General features: G+C 47.9%; 1 protein-coding gene across 1 annotated transcript in view; it reads left to right on the top strand.

Moving 5' to 3' along the window:
* LOC147107646 (potassium/sodium hyperpolarization-activated cyclic nucleotide-gated channel 2-like) overlaps positions 1-13220 on the top strand; it is a 206419-nt gene that overhangs the window by 168946 nt on the left and 24253 nt on the right. Inside the window, exon 8 of the mRNA XM_086006852.1 lies at positions 2576-2722. Coding sequence (XP_085862978.1) covers positions 2576-2722 — 147 coding nt within the window. The remainder of the gene's footprint in view (positions 1-2575; positions 2723-13220) is intronic.

A 13220-nucleotide genomic window follows, 5' to 3' on the forward strand; every position in this document is an offset into this window, starting at 1 on the left:
CCTTCCCATTGCACCCATCAGCTGAGTGTGCATGTTCACCGCCTTGGTGTTCATTTCCGCGATGAGCCGCTCCTCCTCTGTGTCCAATGCAGCAGGACTCACTGACCTACTCTCCCTCCGGGGAGAAGGCCCCCGAGCTTCCCTACCCCCATGGCGTTGCTGCAGCCCACTGGGTCCCGGAGCTTCACCCTCAGCAGACTCTTCCCCCTTGCTCCCCTCCAGGGAAGACATGGTCCCAGTGTGGGCATGGGCTCCCTTGGGAGATGCTGGTACTGAGGCTCCGGCTTCCACTTTCTCCTCGCCTGTGGTGTCGCTCCCACTGATTGGTTGAGGGCCAGGCTCCTCAGCTGGTGGTTCACCATCTGAAAGCAGGGAGGTATAAGAGTGGCTTTAGCGTCAGGACAGGGGGGCAGTAAGGGAGCAAGGACTGGAGAGATTTAGTAAGTTGGATTGAAAGTGTAAAAGGCTGGTGTTGTGAGGGACAAGTGGAATGAGAGAGGAGAGAAAGCTGATGAACTTACCATTGCTGTCCTGAAGGGGGTCGACCTCTCCAGCGGCCACGGGACCTATCACCTGGCTTGCGACGATCCTGTGGACGTGCGCCTCCAGATCGCTGAGGGTCTGCAGCTGAGGCGGCCCTCCACCCATCCATTGCTGCTGTCGCCTATTATGAGATAGCTTGGCCTGCAAGAAAAAGGATGGCGTCTGAGTAAATATGCAGCTATGTGCTTGCCTGATGTGCCTCCCATAGTTGAACAGCCCTTAATGTATGCAAGATGTGGAATATGCGTGTGTGTTTTATGTGATGGCCATAGGTCTTGGATGAGTGTTGGGCATTTGGGGTTTTTACACCCTCTGGCCACAGAGTGAGGTTGAGATGGAGGAATGGAGATGTATTGAAAAGCAACCACTCACCTTAACCACCCGAGTAAGGTTGTTGAACTTCTTTCGACATTGTGTGTGGATCCTGGGCATCATGCTCCTGGAGGAGATGCGCTGAGCCACCTCTCTCCACACTCTTCTATAGTCGCGGGGCAATGGCCTCCTGCCACTCTGTGGGTAGAGTATTGATCTTCGGTGCTCCACTGTGCCAACCAGAGGCACCAAGGTCCGGTCGCTGAAGCGCTGAGCTCATTCCCTGGGCCTCTCCATTGTTCTTTGCAGCAAATCTGAAGTTGAGGTCTGTCCAGGCCGAGATTCAAGGCTGCAATGAGCAGGGTGTGGCTGGAGAGCAAGATCGACCCTCCCCTTTAAGAACTGGCCGGCGCCAGTGTGTCTATGTTCCATAGCTAACTGACATCACCTGAGCTTTGCCAGCGCTCTGAGTTAGCGCCTCGCTCCTCGGTGTTTGCGCCTTAAGACAGGTGTGTAGCGCCTGATTTAGCGCTCCAATCACCTCCAGGGGCGATCGAAGCCAAGTTTGCATTCGGAGGCGATAATTTGCGCCAGGCGCTAAACTTTGCGCCTGGCCGATAATTGCGCCCCAAATGGGGCGATACCGAATTTCTCCCCCCAACATCTTGTATTATTTCAGCCCCGCTGCTGGCCATAGGCTCAGCCATGCCCCTGCCAAGAATGGCCAGCATCATCTCCTTCAAGGGAGTGACTTGATGCAGGCGAGCTTGTCCCCCACTGGTTAAGCTCTGCTGTCTGTGTTTAAGCGCCACCTTTTCTTGCAAGAGAAAGGGAAGTGTGTCATTAAGTGTGGTGCAATGTGTTTGGGTGATGTGCCTGTCATGATTGAATAGCTGACAGTGTGTTCAAGCTGTGAGATGTGGGTGTGAGTCTTGCAGCAGTTGTAAGTGTTTGAGAGTGAGGTGGAGCTATGAATATGAGGTATGTGTCATGTTTGGTAGAAATTTTTGGTAGGTGAATGATGGAGGTGTGGTGTATTGAGCAGTGTTTGAGGCTAGTGGTGCAAATGGTGAGATATGGCATTTGAAGATGAATTCACTGACCTTGACTACTCATGTGAGGTCATTAAACTTCTTCCTGCACTGAGTCCAGGTCCTCGCGGCTATACTGTTGGCATTGACCACATTAACTATCTGCTCCCACTGCACTCTTGTCTGTTGCCTGGAGGGCCTCCTGGCCCCCTTGTGGGAAGAGGACCTCTCTCCTGGAGTTGACCTCTTGGACCAATCCTTCCAGTGCTGCATCTGAGAATCCCGCCAGTTCCTCTCAGCATATGGCTGACGGTAAGTTGCACAAAGCAAGCTTACTTGCTGTACAATGTCCATAAGTGAGCCTCACAATGCTGTATCTCAATAGCAATTAATCTCAGATTTATCCAATTCATTATCTTTCTCCTTTATCTTTACACTTTAGATATAAATCTGCACTGAGGCACCTCATCAAGTACTTGCTGTGAGTTAAAATATATTACACAAACCATCATTGCAAATCTTGTTACATCCTCAAAGAATTTGAAGAACTTTATTAGGCATAGCCCGCTCAAGTACAGACACAGTTCATTACAGTAGGCCGTCATTGGATCTATGGCCACTTAAAAAAATTGAAGTGTTTAACTAAGAGATCAGAGTTTAAATAATAATTATTTTATTTTATAATTTAGCTATGTCAAGTAGAAGAGTACATGAGCAATAGGAGATTCCCTCGGGATCTACGGTTGAAGGTTTCAAACTATTACAAAGAACGTTATCGTGGCAAATGGTTTAATGAAGACGGAATTGTTTCTGAGATGTCAGAATATCTGAGAGAGGTATTGAACTGTGACAAAATGCATGTAGAATGTTGAACGTCAAGGAAGTAGTAAGTTTTAAAGAATATGCATATAATTTTACTTAAAGTAATTTATAACATTTAAAAAAGAATTAAATCTTTGTATTTGAAAATAATATGGAAACAAAAAAATGTTTTAAAGGCTTTTTTGACAATAATGGTAATGTCATTTACTGTTCACCTATGCAGTTAATTAATTTCTGGAGAGCTCTAAATTTTATCTCTTTTCTCTGAACCTCTCAGGCAACCTCCTGGAAACTTAGATTTAAATTTTTTTAAATATCATTAAGCCTTGTTTAAATGTTATCGGATGGTTGCAACAACAAAAATAATCCGTGGTCTATTTTGGCTCTAATGTATTAGTTCAGCATTCCATCAAATCCTCTCCTGACAAGGCGTGGTTGTGTTTCTGGCCTAAGTACTGGAACACTTGTGTGTGGTTATCTATTAACAGGACAACATTCACCAATTGTTATTGGTCAACTAGCATGAGTGAAAAAAACAAATGATCAGTATCTTTTACATTTTTAAACTTGGAAAATGAGCATCCAGGTCTAACTTCAGTTTAGATTGCAACTGTTTGGGTTACTATTGCTAATCTCAGTTCTATGATCTGTGCTTGGAGGGTGAATGCTGAATAAGGTGGTGGATTTTCCAAAATTACACCACAGCAGGCGACATGCCTACTCATGATCCACTGCCAACCTCACTGAAACTTACAGGAACTAGCAAGGAGTGAAAGCTCCCAGCATGTAATGTGCCTTTACCTGGATGAGGAAATTTCTTAAGTATATAAGTATTTAAGTGTATAAGTATATAAGGAGCAGCCATTTAATGGAAGTGGCTACTTAAAGGTAAAGGTCTAGAAATTTGCCAAAATGGACACGGGGATTGTGATGCGCGATCAACTCACGCCCATTCAAAGGAATGCAGGCAGCACATGAACTTCGTACTGCCTGCTGATTAGCATGATTGCGGCATTCAGTCCAGCGCTGAATGCGCTGCTGAGTGGCAGAACGCTTAGCAGTGGGCCCAACTTTGTGCAATGCTAGCGCGATCTAAAACTAGCCTGCACTACTTAAAGGCAGTAGGCAACTCTTAAAAGGGAGGTGCATTTTTCCTGCAGCAGCTCATTGAACTGGCTGAGGAAGAGAGAGGAGAAAAGAAAAAATATGTCACAACATTGGAGCGAGCGTGCGCCTAGGTTCTCCAATGCAGCACTGGAGGCCTTGATGCAGGAGGTCTACTCGAGGAAAGAGGTACTGTTTCCACAGAGAGCCAGGAGGCCCTCCAGGCAACAATGTGAAGTCCAATGGAAGCAGATAGCCACTGTGGTGAATGCCAGCAGTTTAGCCTCGAGGACCTGGCCGCTGTGCTGGAAGAAGTTTAATGACCTCACACGAGTGGTCAAGGTCAGTGAATTAATCTTCAAATGCTATATCCCACTATCTGCATCACTAGCCTCACATACTGCTCAATGCACCATACCCCCATCACTCACCTACCAACAATCTACCAAACATGACTCATACCTCACATTCATAGCTTCACCTCACCCTCACACACTTAGCACTGCTGCAAGCTTCATGCTCACATTTCACAGCTTGCACACACTGCCAGCTATTCAACCATGACAGGCATATCACCCAAACACATTGCACCACACTCACTGACACACATCCCTTTCTCTTGCAGGAAAAGGTGGCTTACAACTGGCGCTGGCAGGTCCTAACTGACGTGGAACAAACGTGCCTGCATAATCTGACCCCCTTGGAGAAGACGGTGCTGGTCATTCTTAGGACGGGCATCGATGAGCCCATGGCCAGCAACAGGGCTGAAAGAATACAAGATGCCGGTATCCTCATACGTAATCCTCCTTCTCACATCCCACTTTCCCCACACACACCACAATCTCTTCTGATTTGCTAGCTGCACATGGTGTAAGCATGCACCTCTTGCTTTCCCTCCCTCCCCTCACCAGAACCCTACCCTTCTGCCCTTCTCATTTCAGAAACCCAAGAAATCCAATCTGCCCAGCCAGTGGTGCAAGAAGAAGAGGAGAGTGATGATGAAGAAGAAACACCGTCACTCAATCTAATACTCGCAGCCACTAGCTCAGATACTGGCACTGCACGGACTTTAGAGGGTAGCTTAGAGGCGGGATCGGTATGAGGTGAGTCACCGGGCATGAGTGGGCTGCAGCCAGGGCAGGGAGAAAGGGTAGCACAGGTGCCAGCTCCCCGGAGGGCAAGGTCGCACACGAGTTCGGCTGAAGAAGATTCAGATGAGGATTTCAATGGCGCGGCCTACAGAAGAATGCTGATGGGTATGCACAAAGAAATGCTTGGTGCATTGGCAGGCCTGCTAGAAAGCTTGATTGCAATGTCAAGGAGTATGGAGGAGTCCGGCACCAACCTTGTTCAGGGCTTTGCGCAGAGCTTGGAGCCCATGAATTTCAGCACAGAAGTGATGGGGGCAACTCCATTAGCTCACTTGTGGACCCAACCATGATGCAACGTCTGATGGCTGATGTCTCAGCTTCCATTGTAGCACAAGCAGAAACGTCTTAAGTGCTGCAGTGGGAGCTCAGACTTCTGTCATGTAAGCTCAGATAGCTCTCATGCAGACTCAGCTTGCTGCCACGCAAGCTCAGACTGCTGCTATCATGGCTGTGTTTACCAGTGTGGAAAGGGGCTTGCAGAGTGTCACAGCAGTCCAGCAATCTGTTCTGCAACAAATGGCTAAGAATGCCCCAGGGTACTGCTGCCGCCCATGCTGAGGTGGTGCAGTCTGAAACCCGGCCTACTAGGCCCAGAGCTGCTCAAGGTCACTGGCAAGGCCATCTGCAGTCTCCCCCACTGAAAGTCAACAGCCTTCCACCATCCATGCTGCAGCCACTGGGGTAGCACTTCGTAGGAGCACTAGGACAGGCAAAGGTACATGCAAGACAGCCACTAAGGGAGTGCACAAGGATGATTACTTGATTTTTTGATGTAATATTGGATGGATTGATGTACAAAGTTGGATTGGAATTTTTCTTTTGTGGTGGCTTTTATTTCAGTATTGTGGCCAAGATGACGCTCAATTGTCAGTAACAGAATGAAGGTAAGGTGTGGGATTATTGTTGAATGGGGAATTTTGGTTGTGTTCACTGGTACCGCAGTTGAATGAGTTGATCACGGACAGCCCGGACAGAAGGGTCTGCCTGGGTTGCCTCCTCCTTTCCGCTTCCCCCTCTACCGCTTCTTCTTCTTCTGCTTCTTCCTCTTTTGCTTCCTCCTCTTCCTTTTAAATGGTAAGAGATTGGGAAATGTTGGGATTCACAGGGACCTGGGTGTCCTTGTACACGAATCATTGAAAGTTAACATGCAGGTACGGCACGCAATTAGGAAAGCAAATGGCTTGTTAGCCTTTATTACAAAAGGATTGGAGTATAAGAGTAAATAAATCTTACTGCAATTATATAGGGCCTTGGTGAGACTATACCTGGAGTACTATGTACAGTTTTGGTCTCCTTACCTAAGGAAGGATATACTTGCCGAGAGGGAGTGCAACAAAGGTTCACCAGACTGATTCCTGGGATGGGGGGATTGTCCTATGAGGAGAGAATGTGGAGACTAGGCCTATATTCCCTAGAATTTAGAAGAATGAGACTGAAACATATAAAATTATGGGCAGATACTGGGAGGATGTTTCCCCTGGCTGGAAGTCTAGAATTAGGGGTCACAGTCTCAGAATATGGGGTCGGCCATTAGGATTGAAATGAAGGGAAATTTTATGGGTTGTGAATCTTCTGGAATTCTCTACCCAGAGAGTTGTGCATGCTCAGTTGTTGAGTATATTCAAGACAGAAATCGATAGATTTTTGGATATTAGGGAATCAAGGCATATGGGGATAGTGTGGGAAGGTGGAGTTGAGGTAGAAGATCAGCCATTATCTTACTGAATGGCGGAGCAAGCTCAAAGGGCCAAATGGCCTACTCCTGCTCCTATTTCTTATATTCTTATGTTCCTCCCCCTCCTCCTCTGGTTGCTGTATGTCTGGTGGCAAAGGCTGTGCCCTCATGATGGTGAGATAGCAGCAGACCATGACAAATCTTGAGATACGCTCTGGTGAATACTGCAGGGCGCCTCCAGAACAGCCCAGGCACCATAAGTGTTATTTAAGGACGCAGTGGTCTGCTGTATCAGATTCTGTGTGGCAGCATGGCTTTCATTGTTCGCATGCTGCCCACGTGTGGTTGGGTTGTGGAGTGGAGTACAGTAATAAGCCCGGTGGTCAGCAGATAGCCCTTGTCACCCTGTAGCCACCCTCTGGTTTGTTGTGGTGGCTCAAAGACTGAGGGAACATCGAACTGGCGCAGAATAAAAGCATCATGACTGCTGCCAGGATACCGGGTATTCACCACCATGATGTGGTGAGCGCGGTTGTATTCCAACTGCACATTCAACAAGTGGTAACCTTTGCAGTTGCGGTACATCGCTGCATTTAGGTGCAGCGCCTGCAAAGCCACATGCATGCAGTCGATGGCGCCCTGCACTATGGGGAAGCCCACTATTCTGGCAAAGCCACGTGCATGCTCTGCTTGCTTCTCTTTGGTCAGAGAGAAGACAAAGAAGTTCCCTCTCCTGGCATATTGAAGGTCTGTCACCTCTCTTATGCAGCAGTAGATGGCGGACTGGGAGATGTTACAGATGCCGTCTGCTCCAGCCTGGAAGGATCCCAACATGAGGAAATTAAGGGCCATGGTCACCTTCACAGCCACTGGCAGTGCTTTCCTTGCCCTGGTGTGAGGTTGTAGGTCTGGTTGCAAGATGTGGCAGAGTTCTGTGAGCACCTAAAGTGCAGATGCCTCACACACTGCTCCCGGCTCAGGCTGAGATAAGAGAATTGCTCTCGGAAGACCTAGGTGACTAAACCTCCTGCTGAGAGCTGTTCGCCCCCTCCTCCTCCTCCCTCTGCGAGCAGCTTGTCCTCTTCTTTGCTGCCTCTGTTCCATCTCCCTGCTATGCTGCAGACCAAGGGGGATGACAACTACCACACCCATGACCGGGAGCAAGTGGTCTGAACAGAACCCTTGAAGTCATAACCAAGGCCTTCTCCACTTGCAGCACCACTCCCTGCCACCTCACCAACTTTAAACAACTCTAGAAAGCTCCAAACACTTACACACAGCCAGTAGAAATTAATCAGCAACTAACCTTACAGTGGCTGCTGATCCCTTTAAATATCTCTGATGAGTGGTCCTTGCTGCTGCTGAACACATGTTCAGCTGTGCAAGGTTAAGACACGGAATTGAGGACAAAAATAGCAGCGCTGGTGTCAAAGCTGATTGATGTCACAATCTGCCTGCTCTACATATTTTTGGCACACACTCCTAACGCTCGCACTAGCAGTCTCACCAAGATAGCGTCCGGCATGGCACGCAGCAGAAGTGTGCGCACGCGGCACGGATGCTATTTTCGTCATAAAACGGCACCCGTAGCAACGGAAATTCAGGCACAACGGAGTCGAATTTCTGAAAGGCACACATTTTTTGTGAATGCAGGAAAAGGAGTCTTTGGGCAAGTGATGGAGTGACACAGCACCCGAATTTCTCGTTTGATGGATGGTCAAATGAAGACACAACTGCATGAGGTAAATTGTCATTGCCGAATTCTCTTTCAAGAGTACAGTAGTGCAGCATGCCTGGCAGAAGATGGCAACCAAGGTCATTGTTATGCACGGTATCCAGATGCAGAAGATGGAAAACTTTAAGGAAGTTGCCATGCTAATGCTATCCAACAGTAGCATATGCCAAGGAGATGATGTAATATGCATGTATGTCAGACTTCTGAATCGTGCAAAACCCTCAAGCAACTTTCTCATTGATTACCATGGATGCCCCTGCTGCAGGACACACATTCAAGCTGCAGCTTACAAGTGGAAGCCTTGGTGCACTGACACAGTAGCGTAGTAGTAATGTCACTGGGCTAATAAACCTGGACTAATAATCCAGAGATGGGAGTTCAAATCCCGGCAGCTGGGGGAATTTAAATTCAATTAAATAAATCTGGAATAATTACTATTCAAAAAAGGTGGTAGAGAGAAAACAGGGAATTATAGACCGGTAAGCCTGACATCGGTAGTGGGGGAAATGCTAGAGTCCATTATAAAAGATGTAATAGCAGAGCACTTGGAAAACAGTGACAGGATCGGACAAAATCAACATGGATTTACAAAAGGTAAATCGTGCTTGACTAATCTACTGGAATTTTTTGAGGATGTAACTGGTAGAATAGATAATGGAGAACCAGTGGATGTGGTGTATTTGGACTTTCAGAAGGCTTTCGATAAGGTCCCGCATAAGAGATTAGCGTGTAAAGCTGGGTGGGCGTGTGTGCTGTGAGAAGGATGCTGAGAAACTCCAGTATGATTTGGACAGGTTGGGTGATATGGCAGATGCAGTATAATGTGGATAAATGTGAGGTTATCCACTTTGGTGGCAAAAACAGGAAGGCAGATTATTATCTGAACGGCAATAGATTGGGAGAAGGGGAAGTGCAACGAGACCTGGGTGTCCTTGTGCACCAGTCGCTGAAGGTAAGCATGCAGGTGCAGCAGGCGGTTAAGAAGGCAAATGGTATGTTGGCCTTCATAGCGAAAGGATTCGAGTACAGGAGCAAGGATGTCTTGCTGCAGTTGTACAGGGCCTTGGTGAGACCACACCTTGAGTATTGTGTGCAGTTTTGGTCACCTTAGCTGAGGAAGGATGTTCTTGCCATGGAAGGAGTGTAGCGAAGATTCACCAGACTGATACCTGGGATGGCAGGAATGACATATGAGGAGAGATTGGGTCGATTGGGCTTATATTCGCTGGAGTTTAGAAGAATGAGAGGGGATCTCATTGAAACTTATAAAATTCTAACAACAGGACTAGACAGACTAGATGCAGGAAGGATGTTCCCGATGGCGGGGGAGTCCAGAACCAGGGATCACAGTCTAAAGATACGGGGTAAGCTATTTAGGACAGAGATGAGGAGGAATTTCTTCACCCAGAGTGTGGTGAACCTGTGGAATTCTCTACCACAAAAGGCAGTTGAGGCCAATTCATTAAATATATTCAAGAAGGCGTTAGATATATTTCTTAAGGCTAAAGGGATCAAGGGATATGGGGAGAAAGCAGGGACAGGGTACTGAATTTGTATGATCAGCCATGATCTCATTAAATGGCGGAGCAGGCTCGAGGGGCTGAATGGCCTACTCCTGCTCCTATCTTCTATTATCAGTAATGGTAACCATGAAACTATCGGATTGTCATAAAAACCCATCTGGTTCACTAATGTCCTTTAGGGAAGGAAATCTGCCATCCTTACTTGGTCTGGCCTATATGTGACTCCAGACCCACAGCAATGTGGTTGACTCTTAACTGCCCTCTGAAATGGCCTAGCAAGCCACTCAGTTGAAACAAACCGCTACGAAACAAAATAATAAAAATGAAACCGGACGGACCACTCGACACCGGCTACGGACACGGCAATGGCACACCCAGCCCAGGGTGGGGACTTCAATGTCCATCACCAAGAATGGCTCAGTAGCACCACTACTGACTGAGCTGAAGAACATAACTGCCAGTCTGGGCCTGCGACAAGTGGTGAGTGAACCAACACGAGGGAAAAACCTAATTGACCTCGTCCTCACCAATTTACCTGTCGCAGATGCATCTGTCCATGACAGTACTGGTAGCAGAGACCACCGCACAGTCATTGTGGAGACAAAGTCACGCCTTCGCACTGAGGACACCCTCCATCGTGTTGTGTGTCGCGACCACCGTGCTAAATGGGATAGATTCAGAACATATCTAGCAGCTCAAAACTGGGCATCCATGAGACGCTGTGGGCCTTCAGCAGCAGCAGAATTGTATTCCACCACAATCTGTAACCTCATGGCCTGGCATATCCCTCACTCTACCATTACCATCAAGCCAGGGGAAAAACCCTGATTCAATAAGGAGCGTAGAAGAGCATGCCAGGAGCAGCACCAGGCGTACCTAAAAATGAGGTGCCAACCTGGGGAAGCTACAACACAGGACTACATGCATGCTAAAAAGCAGAAGCAGCATGCTATAGACAGGGCTAAGCGATCCCACAATCAACGGATCAGATCAGAGCTCTGCAGTCCTGCCACATCCAGTCATGAATGGGAGGAGGAGGCTCCATGAATATCCCCATCCTCAATGATGGTGGAGCCCAGTACGTGAGTGTAAAAAACAAGGCTGAAGCATTTGCAAACATCTTCAGCCAGAAGTGCCGAGTGGATAATCCATATCGGCCTCCTCCTGAGGTCCCCACCATCACAGAAGCCAGTCTTCAGCCAATTCAATTCACTCCACGTGCTATCAAGAAATGGCTGAGCGCACTGGATACAGCAAAGGCTATGGGCCCCAACAACATCCCGGCTATCGTGCTGAAGATTTGTGCTCCAGAACTAGCTGTGCCTCTAGCCAAGCTGTTCCGGTACAGCTACAACACTGGCATCTACCCAACAATGTGGAAAACTGCCCAGGTATGTCCTGTCCACAAAAAGCAGGACAAATCCAATCCACCCAATTATCGCCCCACCAGTCTGCTCTCAATCATCAGCAAAGTGATGGAAGGTATCATCAACAGTGCTATCAAGCAGCATGTACTCACCAATAACCTGCTCACTGATGCTCAGTTTGGGTTCCGCCAAGACCATTTGGCTGCCGAACTCATTACAGCCTTGGTCCAAACATGGACAAAGGAGCTAAATTCCAGAGGTGAGGTGAGAGTGACTGCCCTTGACATCAAGGTAGCATTTGACCGAGTGTGGCATGAAGGAGCCCATGTAAAACTGAAGTCAATGGGAATCGGGGGGAAAACTCTCCACTGGCTGGAGTCATACCTAGCACAAAGGAAGATGGTTGTGGTGATTGAAGCTCAATCAACCCAGCCCCAGGACATCGCTGCAGGAGTCCTAGGCCCAACCATCTTTAGCTGCTTCATCAATGACCTTCCCTCCAACATAAGGTCAGAAATGGGGATGTTCAGTGCCATTCACAACTCCTCAGATAATGAAGCAGTCCATGCCCGCATGCAACAAGACCTGGATGACGTTCAGGCTTGGGTTGATAAGTCGCAGGTAACATTCGCGCCACAGAAGTGCCAGGCAATGACTATCTCCAACAAGCGAGAGTCTAACCACCGCCCCTTGACATTCAATGGCATTCCCATCGCCGAACCCCACACCATCAACATCCTGGGGGTCACCATTGCTAAGCTGTTGCTAAGCTACAGAGACGCTTCCAAAGTATGGGCCGACTGTTTGAAGCTGTCGCTAAGCAACAGTGTTTGTTGTCAGATACGGAGATGAAAACCTCCGTATGCTTCAACATTAACTTTGTATGTCCGGCAGTTTTGATAGATCGGCAACAGCTCGGTCCCGTCGGTGCCGGATATCACAAAATTTCCTGTACAATAAATGCTGTCCTTGCCAGCGACACCCACATCCCATAAAAAAAATTTAAAAAAAATATTGTAACACAATATCATTAAATATAATTAATGATCAGTTACTATATACAGAATGGGCTGCATGTCTGTTACTGTATGTGCTTCTTAGACTTTCAACATCTTAAGACTACTGCCTAGAATTTCAGGAGCAAGTGCAAATGTGCGCGGGGATGGGGATTAACCATGCCAGTTGATAGGAATGCAGGGAGCATGGAATATCCGTGCTACCAGATTATTATAATTATTTGTGAGTGCAGCAAGTGCTGCCCGCACTGTTCATTGGCTGCACGCCACTTGGAGTGTTGGGGGGGGCAGGGGGAGGGGTGTGCGATTTCTTAAAGGGAGCCAGCACCTCTAAAGGGGAGGTGGGTTTTAGCTACAAGATCTGTTGTTCCACTATTTGCAGTTGAAATGGCTACAGCAGGGAGAGAGCAGGTGTCAAGGTTTTCCGCTGCTGTACTGGAGGCCTTGGTGCAGGATGTGGAGAGGAGGCAGGACATCCTTTTCATCCTGAGGGCAGGAAGCCGTCCAGGAATCTGGTGAGGAGGCAATGATAGATAAATGCTCATCAGACTTCTTTGGTAGTTTCAGCCCTTGAGGCTATCATCTAAGTCCTCTACAGTAGAATTAGTATGCAACCTTGTTCTCGGGCGAGCTGGCACCTGTGACGGCTTATCCTCCTGCGCTAGCTCCTGCAAACTTGTGACCGGTGAATCACTCTGTGTAAACACTTCCTCTAATCTAGCCTCTAAAGTCCATGCCAGTATCTGAGCTGCTGCTTGCGAGAGTCGGATCAAGTGATGGTGCATCTTCCTGACGGCTCGCCTGCTTTTCCTGCACTGGCACAAGGGCTTCCACATTCTCAGCGCCTGAAATGAAAGAGCGACAAGGGTTAGCTTGTGGTTTGAAGGAAGAGCAAAGAGAGAGAAGCAGGTGGTGAAAGTTTCTGCAGCTTGTCATGTACA

Source organism: Somniosus microcephalus, chromosome 14, assembly GCF_052327205.1.
Source record: "Somniosus microcephalus isolate GS21.2 chromosome 14, FLI_Smic_1.0, whole genome shotgun sequence".
NCBI classification, from domain to species: domain Eukaryota; kingdom Metazoa; phylum Chordata; class Chondrichthyes; order Squaliformes; family Somniosidae; genus Somniosus; species Somniosus microcephalus.